This window comes from Arvicanthis niloticus, chromosome 1 (assembly GCF_011762505.2).
Source record: "Arvicanthis niloticus isolate mArvNil1 chromosome 1, mArvNil1.pat.X, whole genome shotgun sequence".
Lineage (NCBI taxonomy): Eukaryota > Metazoa > Chordata > Mammalia > Rodentia > Muridae > Arvicanthis > Arvicanthis niloticus.
The window spans coordinates 79,256,788-79,273,066 of NC_047658.1; the positions used below are offsets into that span (position 1 = coordinate 79,256,788).

General features: G+C 47.3%; 1 protein-coding gene across 3 annotated transcripts in view; it reads right to left on the reverse strand.

The window, feature by feature from the left end:
* The window catches only part of Galnt18 (polypeptide N-acetylgalactosaminyltransferase 18), a 303,973-nt gene that overhangs the window by 9,725 nt on the left and 277,969 nt on the right, over positions 1-16,279 (reverse strand). For all 3 annotated transcript variants that reach the window (XM_076940952.1, XM_076940953.1, XM_076940954.1), the window contains one exon: positions 5,111-5,275. In XM_076940952.1, coding sequence (XP_076797067.1) covers positions 5,111-5,275 — 165 coding nt within the window. The remainder of the gene's footprint in view (positions 1-5,110; positions 5,276-16,279) is intronic.

Below are 16,279 nucleotides of genomic sequence, written 5' to 3' on the forward strand. Positions count from 1 at the left end.
GCCTGCTCCTCTCTGCACTTGCCAGTTCTTGAGGTTCCAGAATGAGGAGCTCAGAGCCTCTTGCCATCTTTTTGTCTTCAGTACACCTGTCCCTTTCACTGCCATTCACAAGCACTGTGGGGAAGCTAGAACCTAGAGGACACAAGTCACAGCAGCCTTCTCAGGGGTCCAGGGGGTCAGGGTTGGGGTGGCCTTGGCAGATTATTTTTTGCTCTACTGATGTCCTTCTGGTGACATGGTGTCTGCTGCTTCCTTCTCCTTTTCCTGGCCCATGGGTCACCAAAACACCTCTTTCACTAATGTGATACCCCAGAGTTTTAGGATGTCCTTCAAATCCTAGGTTGAAGGGAACTCTGAAAAGACTGAAAGTTGTACATTTAATTAATAAGAATTTATAATACCAGGGAATAGACAGTTTGGTGATTTCTTTAATGGGGAGGGGGATTAGGAGTCAGAAAATGCATACAAAGCAACAAACACCAATTCCTGTATTAAGGAGGTTTCAGTGTGTAGATGGAAATGCTGGCTATTTGGAGAGGAGGTACCTTACCAACTGTTACCAATCCAAGCTAGGGGTCATTATGGATTATTAATATATCCCACTCTGACTCCTACCCAGCCACTATCACTAATCCATCACTGTGACCAACAGAGCACTGATGTGTCTCACAAAGTCCTCCCAACAGCTCTTTTCATGGCTACCAAATCTCACCTATCCTGGGGATGATGGAACAGCCTCTTCCATACCTGAGCCCCTATGCCTCTAGCATCTCCTCTTCTCCTCCACCCAGCTGCCATGGGTATCTTCCAGATCTCACCAGGGATACTGCTATGGCTTAGATAAGGTTTGTCTTCTTGAATTGACATCTGTGTCCTGGCTTTGGTAGTGTGGCAGTGATGGAGACTTTAAGAGGTGGGGCCTATTTGTAGGTCCTTAGGCAATTGAGGGCCTTGTCTTCTGTGGAACCCTTGTGTTGGTTCTCATGAAAACACAGTTGCTACCAAAGGTAATTTGAGCTCCATTTTATTGTGAGCTCCCACCTCTAGTTATAGTGATGCCAAACCCTTCAGGAGGCAGGCCATCAATAGAGCTGGGTTGACTTAGAACTGCGAATTCAACAATCCCTTCTCTATGGTAATGGAATCTATGGTAATGGAAATTAACTGACACAGCTTAAGAGCTTCCTCAGACCCTCCCTTTGCTGAGTGAAATCTAAACTAGGGTGTGGATTACACACACACACACACACACACACACACACACACACACACAAAATGCACCTCCTCCATCACACTCTAAACTCTACCCATGCCACACAGTAGTCAGATATTCTGAAAGGATGCTCTGCTCAGTTTTGTTGTCTTTGCCTAGGTGGAGCTTCTGTTTGGGGAGCACTCTTCCCTTCTGACATCTAGGAACTATTTCTATAAGCTTTCAACAGCCAGATCAAACAAACACACACACACACACATGAGCCTATTCTTGAGTTCTGTACACGCAGCCAGTCACCCCGGGCTTCCAGAGCTCTGTATAACCCTTGGTTTCTGCTCTCATCAGCCTGTTTTGTTGTGTGTTTACACGCCCACGAGCTTCTTGAGGGCAGAGGCCATGTCTGATTCACGTCTGCATCCCCCCCTGCCAAACCCCCATGCTCAATAAATGTTTGATGAACAGCTGAAAGAAAGAATGTTCATCATCAGAAAATTGCTCATCAGAGCCCTGTACATCAGCATTGCCAGGAGATGTTTTTATCAAATGTGGTTTCAGAATGTTAGCGTCTCAGTTCAGCCAGAAGCATTGGAAATTCAGAAGGGCTTGTGGAGGTTAGAGGGGGAAACAAACTATTTGTTAAACAGAAAAGCAAGGTATGAGATGAAACAGAGATAGACAAGTGTGTGTGTGTGTGTGTGTGTGTGTAAAACCTAAGAGAATACCACTGATTTATTTTTAAATTAATTCAGGGTGTCTGTGAAGTTTAAATGTGGTCCTCGGGAGAGTAAATAATGCAGACTTTGAAACCAGAAAAGAGATTCCAAATGCACCCTGAGAAATCTCCTTCCTGCTCAGCTTCTGCAGCAGAACATTCTAGTTGGTCAGGTCACTGCATAATTTGCAAAGATTAAAATATGCTACAAGAAAATTAGCCTGAGCACAAGATGATGTCTGTGTGTATGCATGTCATAAGACAAGCTCACTGAGCTAGGCTGGCTAGTCTCTCAGCTCTGGGATTACAAGCCTGCACCATCACACTCATTTGCTTGTTGGTTTATTATGTGGGTACTGAGTATCGAACTTAGGTCTTCATGCTTTCGAGGCAAGCGTTTTACTGACTGAGCTATCTCTCAAGCTTAAGCACAAGACTTTAATCATTTAAGAGGCTCCAGGCTTGCTTTGGCCTTGTGAGCAGTAACCCTTTGTCAGTGAGCAGTGGATGGATGGATTCCAGGTCTCCTGCTAAATATCGATCATTGTACATCAAACAAAAATTGCACATCTAGTCACTATTGAATAGTGAATGAGAAGGGGCTGTGCTGGGTTTGCAAACTAGGAATTTAGAGATATTACTTCCAAACAGTTCCATTTGGTTGAGGGATCAGAGATGTGGTTGCCAGAACACCTGGGGAGTTTTAATTAGACATGTGCTAAAGTGGCAAAAACTGCCTGCCCCCAAGAGTGCTACACAGCAGCACTGTCTGCTTGGCTGGTCAATGAGTCCATTCAGGTAGAAGTCCTGTGGGGTTACCTGGTCAAGACTACATTCTGAAATGGAGGAAGGAGAGAGCTCGCTGGGAGATAATTTTGTCTTGAAGTTAAGGCTCACAGACAGACTCCCTGACAGAACTGTCAACCTGCTGTTTCCAGAGTTGCTTTTCAAAGCCTGAAAAGGGATCTGGGAGATTGGGTGAAACAAGAATAGTCACCTTTGGGTGATGCCAAAACCTCAGGGCCCAGTATACCCTTCTGCTGGCCTGTGACTCCTATAGGTTATGGCAAGACAGCCCAAAAGCAGCTGTCTCCTCAACTTCAGGGAGGCAAGGTACATGCTCACCTACACTGGGGCTCTGCCACACCTGTAAACACAATTAGCCCAAGGATTAAAGTCTGAGGCACTTGGGTCAGTCTTAGGCCTGGGCAGTGGCCATGAGGTTGGCCAGGATCCTGAGAGCCCCCAAGGTCATGATGCAGAGAGAGTTGAGAATATTTAACTTTCAAACTGAATTTCAGTCTCCTGCTAACTCTTCATCTTGTCTCTTTCCCTTTCTTGGAACTTCTAACCCAGCTCCCCAGTCTCCACCAGAGGAGGCTTTTGAAAGCCCAGACTTAAATGTGCCCTGGGGCTGTACAGCCTTTCATTTCCTTGTAGCCTCTTTGATGAGGCCCAGTGTTCCTTCCTGACTTTCCTCTGGCAACTCCCCCCCCCCCCCCCCCCCCCCCCCCCCCGTGCCGTCCAGGTTCCGGGCTGCATTCATCGGAGTATTGACTCTGCTCATGCTGTTTCCTCTATCAGATGGAACACTTGCAATGATCCAGTACCTTAGCTTCTGAAAAGCCACCAGTCCTGTCCCACTCATTTCCTAACTTCCTGAGCCATTCCAAGCCAAACTTAGGGGTCCAGCAGGCCTCATGGAATGTAGCAGGAGTAGCTTCCATGGACTGTGACTGTCAAAGGCCCTGAAGTCTCAGGCATGAATCTGTTTTCATCCTACCAAAGTCAGCCCCACCATGAATCTGTTTTCATCCTACCAAAGTCAGCCCCACCCACTCCCCAGGGAATATCTTCCCCCCTCTTTGTCCCTAACCTGTAAGCTTGCTTTGTTCCTGGCCTGGGACAAGGAAACCATAACTATATTTTCCACACACACCCAGACCCCAGAATCTTCCTCAACCACACCATGCTGACTCTCTTCTGCCTGTGAACTTGAGGGAAGCAAGCTCCATTTTGTGTCCCTCTGGGACACATGGCTAGCAGGGGACAGGGACAAGTATCTTGCCAGGTACAGTGCAGATCAGCAACAGGGCATGCCTGGGGAACCTAGGGTTTCAATAGGATGTAAAGTAGGAAGATATAAATGTCACACCCCAGCCCCAACCCTAGCCTTCCAGGGGTTCACTTCTAATGCCACGTCATGATTAGAAGTATAAAAAGGGAATTTCAGAGTGTTTTATGAGCAGCAATGGGCATGGGCATATGCCAGCTGCTCTTTGTACTGGAAGTGAGGCATGGCAATGGTTGGCAAGGAGCCATGATGAGAACGAACAAAGTCTCTGTCCCTGTTTCTTTCATCGAATTCTTCACACTTGCAGGCCTGCCTGGCCTGCACCCAGAGCTGCCAAAGCAACCTCTACCTGCCTGTGATGAACTCGCTTGGTTCCCTATAACCCCCTTTCTGGCTCCGGCTCTCATTCCTCAACTCTTAACTAGCCCCTAAACCTATGACTTTGATTTGAGCTTGCTGTTTAGTACTGACCCCCACTACTCACTTAAGATAAGAAAGGCACTCCTGAAAACACAGCTCCTATACCCAGAGGACAGGCAAAGACACCTGGTACCCACAAAATACGATAAATCTCCCATTACCAGCATCCGCCACGGGACAGTAATTCAATCAAAGTCAGCCCCACCCACACCAACATCCTTCTTCCTTATGGCAGAGGCAACAGGCTGAGAGGTTTGAATAACAGACTTCAACCACTTACTCTCCTGAATGTTGATAGTCCCTCCTGCCCTCCACTGACTCTGTTTAGGTCCCCAGGTACCCTGGAGTTCTAGGACCATATGGGCTCCCTGGACATCCTGCAACAATCAGCTGCCTTGCTGTCTAGAAGGCCAGCACTCCTATCCACAGGCAGAAACTGACCCTAACAGCAGACTTTCTGTGGTGGGACGCTCTTGGGGCAGAGTCCATTGAAAACTTGGTGTTTGAATCCTGGGATGCTATTCCATAATGAGATACACAGTGGCCAAAGAAATGTAAAAAGTTAACTGTGGGCCACCAAATTGATGGTGACCAGGGAAAGGATATCCATGGTCACTGATATGGGGATTGCCCTTGACAAATGGTCCAGACACTGCCCTGAAGGGGAGCCTCATCTCTGCAGTGATTCTACCTGGGAGAACTGCCAGTGCAGCTTCATCCTCTTGGCCTTGGCGTAACTGCACTCGATGAGTCGTGGCCGGCTGTTGACGTCCACCAGACACCGGTTGTCATCGTCATCAACAGTGGGGCTCAGGACACCCACATGGATCTGCTGGCTGCTGGTGTAGTACACATTCTGGGGGTGAAGAGAAGTAGCAAAAGGTCAAATGTCGATGGCCAGAGAAATGGAGGTTAAGTGCCCATTGTCACCGGCTAGCTGGCAAAGAGTCATTGGTGAGGACAGATCCCTAATTTTTATATCCAGTGACTTGCAGACTTTCAACTGGGACAGTGGACAGCAAGAAACCCTTTCAACTTTTGATCCAGGAGAGCATTTGGTCCACATGTAGGATGGAAACAAAACTTTCAAGAAATAAAACTTGCCCTCACCGCACCACACACTCCATTTTCTATTCTATTCTTGCATTGAAAAACATTGGCCATAACCTTTTAAATTGATTTTACCACCCACAGCTTTGAAAGTACCTCTTGAATCCATTATGTGCAGACTCGCTGACTTCCTTCATAAATATTTTGTGCCAGATACTGCATTTGGCCGGGAGACACAAAGCACAAAGGCTCAGGCCCTGACTTTGGGGAGCATCCAGTATTGGGGGGGGGGGAGCTGGGAAGTAAAAGACAGAGAATTTCTATCTCTACTAAGACTGTACACAGCAGGGGCTATCGAGTGTTGTGAAGGGGCAGATGCTAAGTACTTTTGGCCTTGAGGGAATGCTGTGGAAGTCTCTGGTCTACCTTCTGGTGCAATGAGGACTCATCGCTATGGCTTACTTACTACAGTGAAGGGACACTGAGCAATCCAGCAAAGAAGAAGGGCGAGGGAATGAAGCTGCAGAGATAGGCCTCAGCAACTCAGGGATCTGTCTTAGAAAGTCATACAATACATGCCCTGCTTCCAGCAATGAGTCTATCACACTATGTAAAGTACCATCTACCAGGGAAGCTCACTGGCATCTCAGCGCCAAGGTTTCTCCTAAGGCAGCCTTGGCCTGAGGTTTACAAAAATGCCTCTTTTTCCCCTCCCACTCTGGTCTTCCATCACATCATTAGCAAACTGACTATTAGCAGAATCCAACTAGAGGCCAGAGAACATGGGAGCTCATTGAAGTATACCACAGAGTAGCCTCCCTGGGTGGGAAGAAGCAGGTGCAGACAGAAGGACAAGTATTATGACCCAATCTAGTCCTCTAATGTCGTCTTACAGCTCATCAGGTTAGGAAATCCAGGGATGAAGACATCAAAACCACCAGCCTTATTGATTGCTCTCATTTCAGGATAAAGGATGATAATGACCAAAGTTCTAAGCAGGAATGAAAGGTGCCTTGCCCAGCTCAACATGAAGATGGAACTAGAACATAAGAGACAAGGATGCTTTGTAAAGCTAGCCATGGTTGATAAATGACTTTCTAGTATGAGGCCAAGGACACCTACTCTGTGGCCTGGGTTTCTAGGCTACACCAAGGAAAGCTGAGGACTGGTTGAGAATTCTAGTTTATTGGAGTTGAGGAAGAATTTGACACAGGTAGGATTTAGAAGCTGCAACAGTTGTGCAGTTAAACATCACATTTCTCTATCCATCCAAATAAGAAATCAATCTTCAAGTTGAGTTCTGGGTATATGGAGGTGAGAAAGCTGTAGTTCAGGTGTGTCCAAAGCACATCTAAATCTAGGAGACTGGGTGGGATGGTCAATCTTCCCTGTCAACTGGATGGAATTTAGAATTACCTAGGGTTGCACTTCTGGGTGTGTCTGTGATGGAGTGTCCAGAAAGAATTAACTGGGGAGGGAGACTCACCCTGGAATCTCAGGCTGGGAAGAAAACCCCAGCAAGCTAAGCAGCAGCTTCCCTTTCTCTGCTTCCTGACTGTGGGCAGTATGACCAGTTGCTTCATGTTTCCTGGGTCTTGCTGTCCATGCCTTGACAAGCTGTAGCCTCACACCATGAGCCACAGTTAACTTTTATTCCTTAAGTTTCTAGCCAGGCTCTTTGTCACAGCAACAAAAGAGTAATGAACAAGCCAGCCACACACCAGGAAGCAATGTCACTAAGTCCACTGACATGGCACATGAGTTACCCTAGCCCCTTTCTGGCTTGCTCCAACTCTTCCACCTTTGAGCCAGAAACAAAAAGTCATCAGCTCCCATGTCCTCCTTTCCTGAATGTGTGAGAGTGCACAGCCTCAGCCTGCCACTTGTGCTTTCTTCAGAGAGTAAGGCAGCTGTTTAGGCCCTTAAGACTAAAGCCAAATGATTTTAGGACAGGGGAGCTCTCGGTGGTCACCGTGGAAACCAGGACCTAGGCTCAGAAGCATGATGTGGAAAAGAAGGATGGCTAGGAACCAGTCACTTCTCTCCCTTCCTGCCTCCTGTCACCAGGGCCTGCCTCTCATCTCCAGGGCGGGGTCCACAGACACAAATTGGCCACCCAGGCAATAGCTGAAATCAGTTTAATCCACTTAGCTGCTCTAAAGTGCCTGGGGAGATGCTTTGAGAGGTGTGTGTGCACTTACTAGCTGCCACAGCTGTCACCAGAGCTGATTATTGCTCCAGAGTCTCAGAAGATCATAATAGGGACAGACAGTTGTTTGTCATTTAAAAAGCCAACAATCAGTGGAACCAGGAAGCAGGCGGATCATGGAGACAGATTTGGCAAGGAAGACTCCCTCCGGTCTTCCCTTGGACACCTCAGAAGCCCAGCCAGAAGCACACTGAATCAATAAATGGCCTGAACACATAAAATAGGGAATGGTTTGTGCAAGATATCCCTTGTTCAATACCCATGTCCATGCTTTCAGAGCAATGAGGGACTTAGAAAGTTGAAGCAAGAAGTGATTTAGAGCTGTGGTCTCCAGTGGGGGCTAAGGGGATAGTTCTGTTTACCAGTGGTCATTTGGGATGTCTGAACATAAACTTTTTTAGTTATGACTTAGAGAAGGAGAGGTTCCTGACACCCGGGGTAGAGTACACAGCACCCTTTAGTAAAGTTAAACTGCCAGCTCAAAATCTCTCTGGAGTACCCTTGTCAGGTGGCCCTGGTTTTGACTGTTAGTAGTCAAGGTGAAATACCTGTGGCTGTACTGTACCAGAGCAGAAGGGGCTCACACCATCTATCTCACTTAACCCTAGTGGGGCTATGTTGTGGATAGCCCCAGCCTTTTGTTTTCATGGTTTTTCCACTCCTGGGAGGGGCTGCAGAGAAGGAGTGAATCTTGTGAACCTTCTGTCCAATTGAATTTGTAAAATAAAAGCTAGAGCCAGTGATTGGGCAGTAGAAGTGGAGGTGGAGAAAAAGGGGAGGAGTCTGAAGAGGAGGAGGGAGAAGGGGAGTTGTGGGGAGAGGAGAGGAGAGGAGAGGAGAGGAGAGGAGAGGAGAGGAGAGGAGAGGAGAGAGAAGCCGTTGGAGCCGTTGGTGGAAGAACAAGGAGGAGGAGAAGAACTTGGCTTAGAAAACCACAGGTTTTAAGGGATCTCATAGCCGGGGAATAGAGTAGTACAGTGGTACTGCCCAATCCAAGGCTTACAGTTTATAATCATAAATATTGAGTTGTGTTTTCCTTGACCGGACGTGTTTGGGTCAGAGATTTACCACAACAGGGCTATGGGTCAGGCACTGGGTTCCAGTATCCCATATCCACAGTTGGTAACAAAATGTCTCTGGCTTCTAAAAGGATTTTTTTTTTTTTTTTACATCAGCCTATACGTTCATAAAGAATTATCTTGGAGATGGGACTCAAGTCTAAACACAAGGTTTATGATTCATTCTTTATTTACATAGTCTAAAGGCAATGCTATACATAACTGCCTCTCATAGAAAGCCAGGCTTGGGATTTTCTGTGTGAGTACTCAAAAAGTTTCAGATCAGTCTCTGAGAGACTGAACCACCAACCAAAGAACTTACATGGGCTGGACTTAGGCTTTCCCACATATATGTGCAGCTTAGTTTTTATGTGGGTCCTGAACAACTGGAATGGGGGGCTATCCCAAAGCAGTTGTCTGTCTGTGGAATCTGTTCTTCTAGCCAGGCTGCCTTGACTGGTCTCAGTGGGATAGGATGAGCCTCATAGAGACTTGAAGTGCCAGGGTCAGGGGATACAGAGGGAGTTCATCCACTCAGAGGAGAAGGGGAACAGTGGATGGGGAAAGGATTGTGAGAGGGGGTAACCAGGAAGGGGGCAGTGAGCAGGATTAAAGTGAATAAATAAATAAATAAATAAATAATAAAATTAAATAAATTTTTAAAAGTTTTAGATCATGGGGCATTTCAGATTTTGAATTTCTACCTATATTACCATTATCACCCATTTAGCAGATGAAGGACTGAGGCAAATTAAGTTATTTGAGAGGAACTAAATGATATGTCTAAAGTTCCACACCAGTGACTAGTTCCTAAGATTTAGACTGTAGTCTGACTTTCGAGCCAGGCCCAGGACCATTCACATTCCGCATCTAGTTTCCTACATTCCCTCGACCTCCAGTGAGTGGGCTGGAAGGTGCTAGGGAGTGCCAGGAGACAGGCTTCCACATGGTCCTATAGAGTCACTGTGGGGCCAGGACTGTGTACTAAAGCATAGGAGAGGCCCCTTGCTAAAAGACCAATAGCACACAACGGCCAGGAGTGCTGAGACAGCAGCATCCTGCCAGTAACTGTTGGAGGCAGAGGCGGGCTGTTATTCTGTCTGGATATTTCACAAACCCCCAGGGGCATAGAAACAATACCTTGACCACTCTCCAGCTTCTCTCCAGCAGTAATGATGAATGATTGTATTCCTTCTCTGCTCAGCCCTGCACAGCTCAGCAGAGCTGCACACCTGACTGGCATTTTATTCTGGTGCTTGATGGGGAAAGAAAAATCACCTGCAACTCCAAGAACAAACATCCGGGTCTCAGGTCTCACACGAATGGCGCTGTCACCTTCTCCAGACCAGAGCCCTGCCCACATATTACAATCCTCAGGGCCACAGGACCAAGGTTGGGCAAAGAACCCCCAAGGTGGGAGGATGGTCCTTCACCTCTGACATGGCTATACACAGCAGGATGCATGTGGACCCTGATACCAAATGTCTTAGTTATGGTTTTACCGCTGTGAACAGACACCATCACCAAGGCAACTCATATAAGGCCAACATTTAACTGAGGCTGGCCTACAGGTTCAGAGGTTCAGTTCATTATCATCAAGGGTGGGAGCATGGCAGCATCCAGGTAGGCATGGTACAAAAGGAGCTGAGAGTTCTACATCTCATTCCAAAGGCAAACAAGAGAAGGCTGGCTCCCAGGCAGCTAGGACAAGGGTCTTAATGCCCTACACCCACAGTGACACAACTACTCCAACAAGGCCACACCTCCTAATGGTGCCATATCCTGGGCCAAGCTTATACAAACCATCACACCAGAGTTCCCACCCTGTAGGTATGTGGATGGGTCACAGCATCCATCCTTCAAAGCTCTCAAAGGTCACTGACTGGCAGAAATATCACAGGGGAGAGGAAGGGCATAGGAAGGGAGAGAGGAGAAGAAAAGAAACCCCCTTTTTGTGTGCGTTTACTAAGGCTTCTGCTAAATATCTCCATGCTCCAGGCTACCTTCCACCTGTGAGGTCAGGGAAACAGGCCACATGCAGTTTTGGGAAACAATCTGACAAGGCCTCAAGGAGGCCTCCTCTTTTACTGCCTGAAGGATGTGCCCAGCTAGGTTAGATTCCTAACTGCTCAAGGCCTGCATCTCCCTTCTGAGGCTGGAAGCCCCATGGTCCTCTTGCTCCTCAGCAGCCCTGAGTTGGAGCCAAGGCTCCATCTCTACCCAGCCCATCTCTCAGTGAGGTTGCACAAGCAGGACTTGGCTCCCAAGGGCCATTGTGAACTCATCCCTTCAAAGCCACCAACAGCACAATCAGAACTACTCCTATCAGCTACTCTCCACTGTGTCCTGGGCATCAGAAAGCTCTCTGAGGTCACTATGGGTTGGGGCCTGGGCCCTTCTCCCAAACCTGTCTTGCAGATATTTTCCTTTCTTAAAATTCAGTGATATTGGATATTTTGTTGGAACAAAAGTTTACAAAGAACTTTTTAAAAAGATTGACAGCTGATCCAGGTTTGGAGGTGACTTCCTGTAGTCTGAGTACCTGGGAGGCAGAGGCAGGTGGACCTCTGTGAGTTCAAGGTCAGCTGAGGCCACATAGTGAGACCTTGCAGGAGGCATCTCTCATCCAACACCATGGCTAGGCAAACCTTCCTTGGCTTTCACCCCACCAACCAGAGTTCGCAAACACTGGCTAAAAGGCTTCCCCTTCGTTTCCAGCCTTCCACCTCTGGCATCCTTGGCAATGGCCAATCTGTAAGTCTTCCAGCCTTCACATCCCTATTCTTACACTTCATGCTGTAGGATCTATAGAAGTTCTAGAACCCTTCACACAAAGCGGGAATCTGGAGTGAACGTCCTTAATGACATATATTAGTCATGATTCTGCTGCTGTGGTAAGACACCCTGATCAACCAGCAAGGAGGGAAACAAAGGGTTAAATCCATCTTATAGTTCCAGAGGGACAGAGTCCATAATGGCAGGGAAGGCACAGAGCAGGAAGCTGACTGGTCGCATTTTCATTGTCACACAGGGAGCAGGGAAAGGAAGGAAAGGAAAGGGAGGCAAAGCTATAAACCCGGAAGGGTCACCCGGTGATGTACTTCCTGCAGCAGGGCTCCACCCCCAAACAACGCCACTAACTGGGGACCAAATGTTCAAATGCATAAGCTGATGGGGAACAGTTCTCATTCAGACCACAAGACATAGATGCTTTTCTGAGCACAGCTTTAGTACTGATCTCCTCCTATCACTGGGCACAGGCATTGGAGCCTTTGCCCTCCCCCCCCACCATTAATGTTTCCTTGGCAACACTGCTGCTCTATGGATTCTGTGCCCTTGAAATATAAGGTAACTTAGAGACATGTAGCCTTTGGCATGGAAGGATATTAGTGATATTTGGCTGACACCTGCCTGAGGTTGGAGAGGGGAGTGGAATGGAAAAAGGGGAAAACTGTTCCCCACAATATGTTCTAGAACAATGGGGGAGAAAATAACTATGATTGGCTAGTCCTAGCATGACAGAGCTTAGGGTACACAAGCCTTCTTAAGGCCATTTCTTTGGACATCTGGAAGGGATAGTCTGAAGACTACTGAACCCTGACCCAGGATTGAGGAGCCAGCTCTCTGTAGGGTGCATACCAGAGAGCCTCATGATAGCAAGAGTTAAAATGAGGGAACCCATGGGAGGGCCGAACTGTGGGCCAACTACCTAACAGAAAGATGACAAAGGCTGGAGGGTCCTCAATATTACAATGCCATCAAGCTAAGGGTCCCACCCTTGCTGTACATCTCAATCATCTGGGGACTTAGTTAAAAGCTACAAGCTACTGACTTGGGACTAGGGCTGGGCCTGGGGACTGTCATGGTTTGAATGTGAAACATTCCCCATAGGCACACATGTTTGAACAGTTCGTCCCCAGCTGGAGGAAGCTGCTCTAGAAGGTCTGGAAAATTTCAGGAGCTGGAGACTTGTTAGAGAAAGTGGGTCACTGGAAGCAGGGCTTGAAAAAGACCAGTCCCACTTGTCTGTTTCCTGCTTCCTGTTCCAAGTTATCATGAGTATAAAGAGTCCAGGCTACACACCCCTGCTTGCATGAATCTCCCTGCTGCCATGCCTTCCTCTCCACCATGAATTCCGTTCCTTTAACCTCCCTTGCTTAAGAGTCTTCTGGTTCAGTGTCTGGTCACAGTGACAAGAAAAGTACCTAACACAAGGATTATTCCAGAATATTTTGTGTGTAGCCAAGATAGAAAAAAATAACTGCATTTAAGGAGACCCTGGGGAGTGTAGACACAAAATGTAAGGGTGTTAGGGTGAAGATGAAAATATTGAAATCGCTAAGTTGGCCACAGGGTCTTCAGAGCAAGAGCAAGACACTGACAGTGATTAGGGTCACCACATGAGGGCATGTGGCAGTATAGAGAGGATGCTGCCCTCTCCATGCCTGTGGCCCCTCCTGAGTCTGCTGTAGGTGAGTCAGGCAAGCCACAGGCAAGGAGCTAGAAATGGCAGGGGTGGGGGAGGAGGGAGGACTTGGACGCTTGTTTTACTCAATCTCAATTTATGGAGCGGTGCTGTGACATCCAGAAAATGTATTAGAAATGGGCTTTTTGTCCTATTTACCCAAGGATGAGCCACAGGCCTCTGCAGAGAGGGTGCACTGATTTAAAGGTTTGGTTATTGGTCATTAATCCCTTGACACAGAGGTTCATTACCGGGCTCAGGGCCACAGTGCACTGCCAATAAATCAGGAGTTGGGAGTGTGTCACCAACCTCAGCACCAAGTCTACCCAGGGGAAAGAGAGACAGGTACAGGTCCCAATGCAACCTCTCCAGGTAGCAGCCATGTGTAAGGCTTCTAACCCAGCACCCCCCACTCCCAACTCATTTCTCCTGTGAATAGGTGACTTTAAGCTTGCAAGTTCCCAAGCCTTATGGGAAGAGGTTTGTAATGATGGATGGTCTTGTTCAACTCGGTGGTAAATCCCTTCTAAAATGTCAGGCTCCGCAAGCAGAGAGGAGCTAGACAGGCTCCTCCCTTGAGTTGATTCACCACATGTAGCAAGATGTCTAGAATATTCTCCTGGTCAGGCTTGTGGCAGGGACTGGTTAGAGTAAGGTGATGGCCCAGGGCTGAGGTGATGAACTCCACCCAAGGAGGCCGGTGAGCAGTGAGATTTGAGCACAGCCTAGAGTAGGGTAATTTGCCCAGATCAAAGGCACAGAAGTGTGAAGCACAGGTTTCTATCTGGTGGTGGGGAGGGAAGGTCATCTTGAAGACTGCAGACAACGCTGGTAATCAGAGAAAAGTGGCAGGTGACCTCATGCTGTGCTCTGTTAACACAACTAAGGACCTTTTGGTGAAAATACCCAGGGTGCCTCAAAAACAAAGCTGAGCTGCAGCTGACTTAGGAAGCACCCGCAGTTCTGTCTAGACTCTAGACAATGCCAGTTGCATGTGTGCGGAGCACCAGGGAGGACAGTGGGATGTGGCTTTGAATTTGGGACTGAGCAGAGAGGGCCAATCATGGAGCTTGGCTGCTGCTTCCCACTGTGAACCCAGGAGAGTGGCCAAGTGGCTCTGAATCACTGAGATCATTAGCTTAGACTTACTGCTGTCAAGAGTGCTCAAAATGGTCCCTCCTCCTCAGAGGACCCTTGAATCCTCCTCCAACGTTATATATCCAATATCAAATATGTCAGATATGGCTTCTTGTCTAGTTTTGACCACTGTGATATACTCATATCCAATTAGGTTTCAGAGCCATAATGGGACCCTGTCTCTCTATGTTACATAGAGTAATAGACATACATGCATATATATATGTATATATATATATACATATATATACATATATATGTGTGTGTGTAGTTCATGTATATGAAGTACACACACAAGAGAGACTTATTAAGTTTAATTCTGGAGGTTCAAGTCCAAGATCTGGAAGACCCACTGCCATGGACTCTGTTATTTGCTAGATAACAATGATCAGGAGACAGAAAGAGTAAGACTGGGGACTCACAGCCTTTCTACCATGCCTAGGGGACTTCCACTAGGTCCCCTCTTCTACAAGTCCACTGCTTTTCCCACTGCCACTATCTTGGGGACCAGCATTTTATCTCCTCCATTTTTTGCCCTGGGACCTGGGCATCCCAGATGGATGAGGCTGACCCATGGTGATCATAAAGCGAGTTCTGACTGCTAGAAATTCACCAATGTCACCAGCTCATAGACACTGACCCTAGATGAGGGGTACGGTCAAATCTTAAAATATGGAACACGGACTTTGGAGCCAATAAGTTCACAGTGAGGAAGCTGTCACTGGAGCCCATAAAGGTAGTGATGGCTTCTAGACAGCTTTTGGAAGACTGATGAGTCACAGATGAAGAGCAAGCTTTGTTCTTTTTTTTTCCCCAGCTGCTTTTGGCAAGATGCTGCAGAAGAAAGAGAAGGTCAGAAAAGCAATGGACATGTAGCATGGCCAAGAAATGTTTGTTACTGTAAGCCATGGAGAATCTAAAGTCATGTGTTAAGGGAGGGGGGAGATGACAAGCCTGGCTGATGGGCAGCCATTTGGTTAAGCTTCCTCCCCTACAATACTATGCAAAAATAGAGTTACCGAATTGAAAGCATGACCTTAGGAAAAGTACAGGGAACTCTGGAAGTATATGCCAAAGGGACTGAGCTGATGTGGAGAAGGGAAAGGGTTGATTTGATGTAGGAGACTGTGCCCAGATCCACATTGTCTAGACTCCAGCCCCTGTTTCCACTGCTTGTGATACAGATAATGAATTCAGCTGTCAATTTGTTTACTTGTCTGTGAAAACAGGGTTAGCTGTGGTTTTAGGGGAGTTGGCATAGGGGTAACTAGTGCTCTGTGCTAGGTGACAGTGTCACCATTGTACCAGTGTTCCCTATTAGAGTCCAAGTTCCCTGAGGACAAGTAGCATGTCTTCTCACCTTGCACACCATTACCTGCTGATCATCAAACCTACCACTTGACACATAACACACACTCAAACATATTAATTTATCAGGCTAATGCATTAATAAAGTATACTAGAGACCCTTGGACTTTAAGTTGGACATTTATCCAGACTTGTTCTTCCGGTGCCTTCTTCATAATCCCTTCTTCTCGACTTTCCAATTGTCAGTTTTCATAGAACCCAGTGGATAAATGACTCTCCCAAGGACAAGAGTCTGACTATTTCCCTCAGGACATAGAGTGAGCTAGAATGAGCATTTATCTGCTCACCACCCCAGGAACAAGGACAAGCTCTATCTCTTGCTGGTACAATACTACTTTAAGAGCTGAGGTAGTTCCTAAAGAAAGGTTATGTGTCATATGCAAATTAGGCTAGCATAGACATGACCTTCAACTTCAAACAGGCACCCCACCACCAACAGCCAGCATCCTTTTGGGGCACTCGGGCAGCATCTGAGCTCTCTGTTCTCCCACAGACATCCCACTCACTGGCAAGGCAGCCCATGTGGTCCTGGACCAGCCCCATCCCCTGTCCCTGGGATTGCATCCCCTCCTG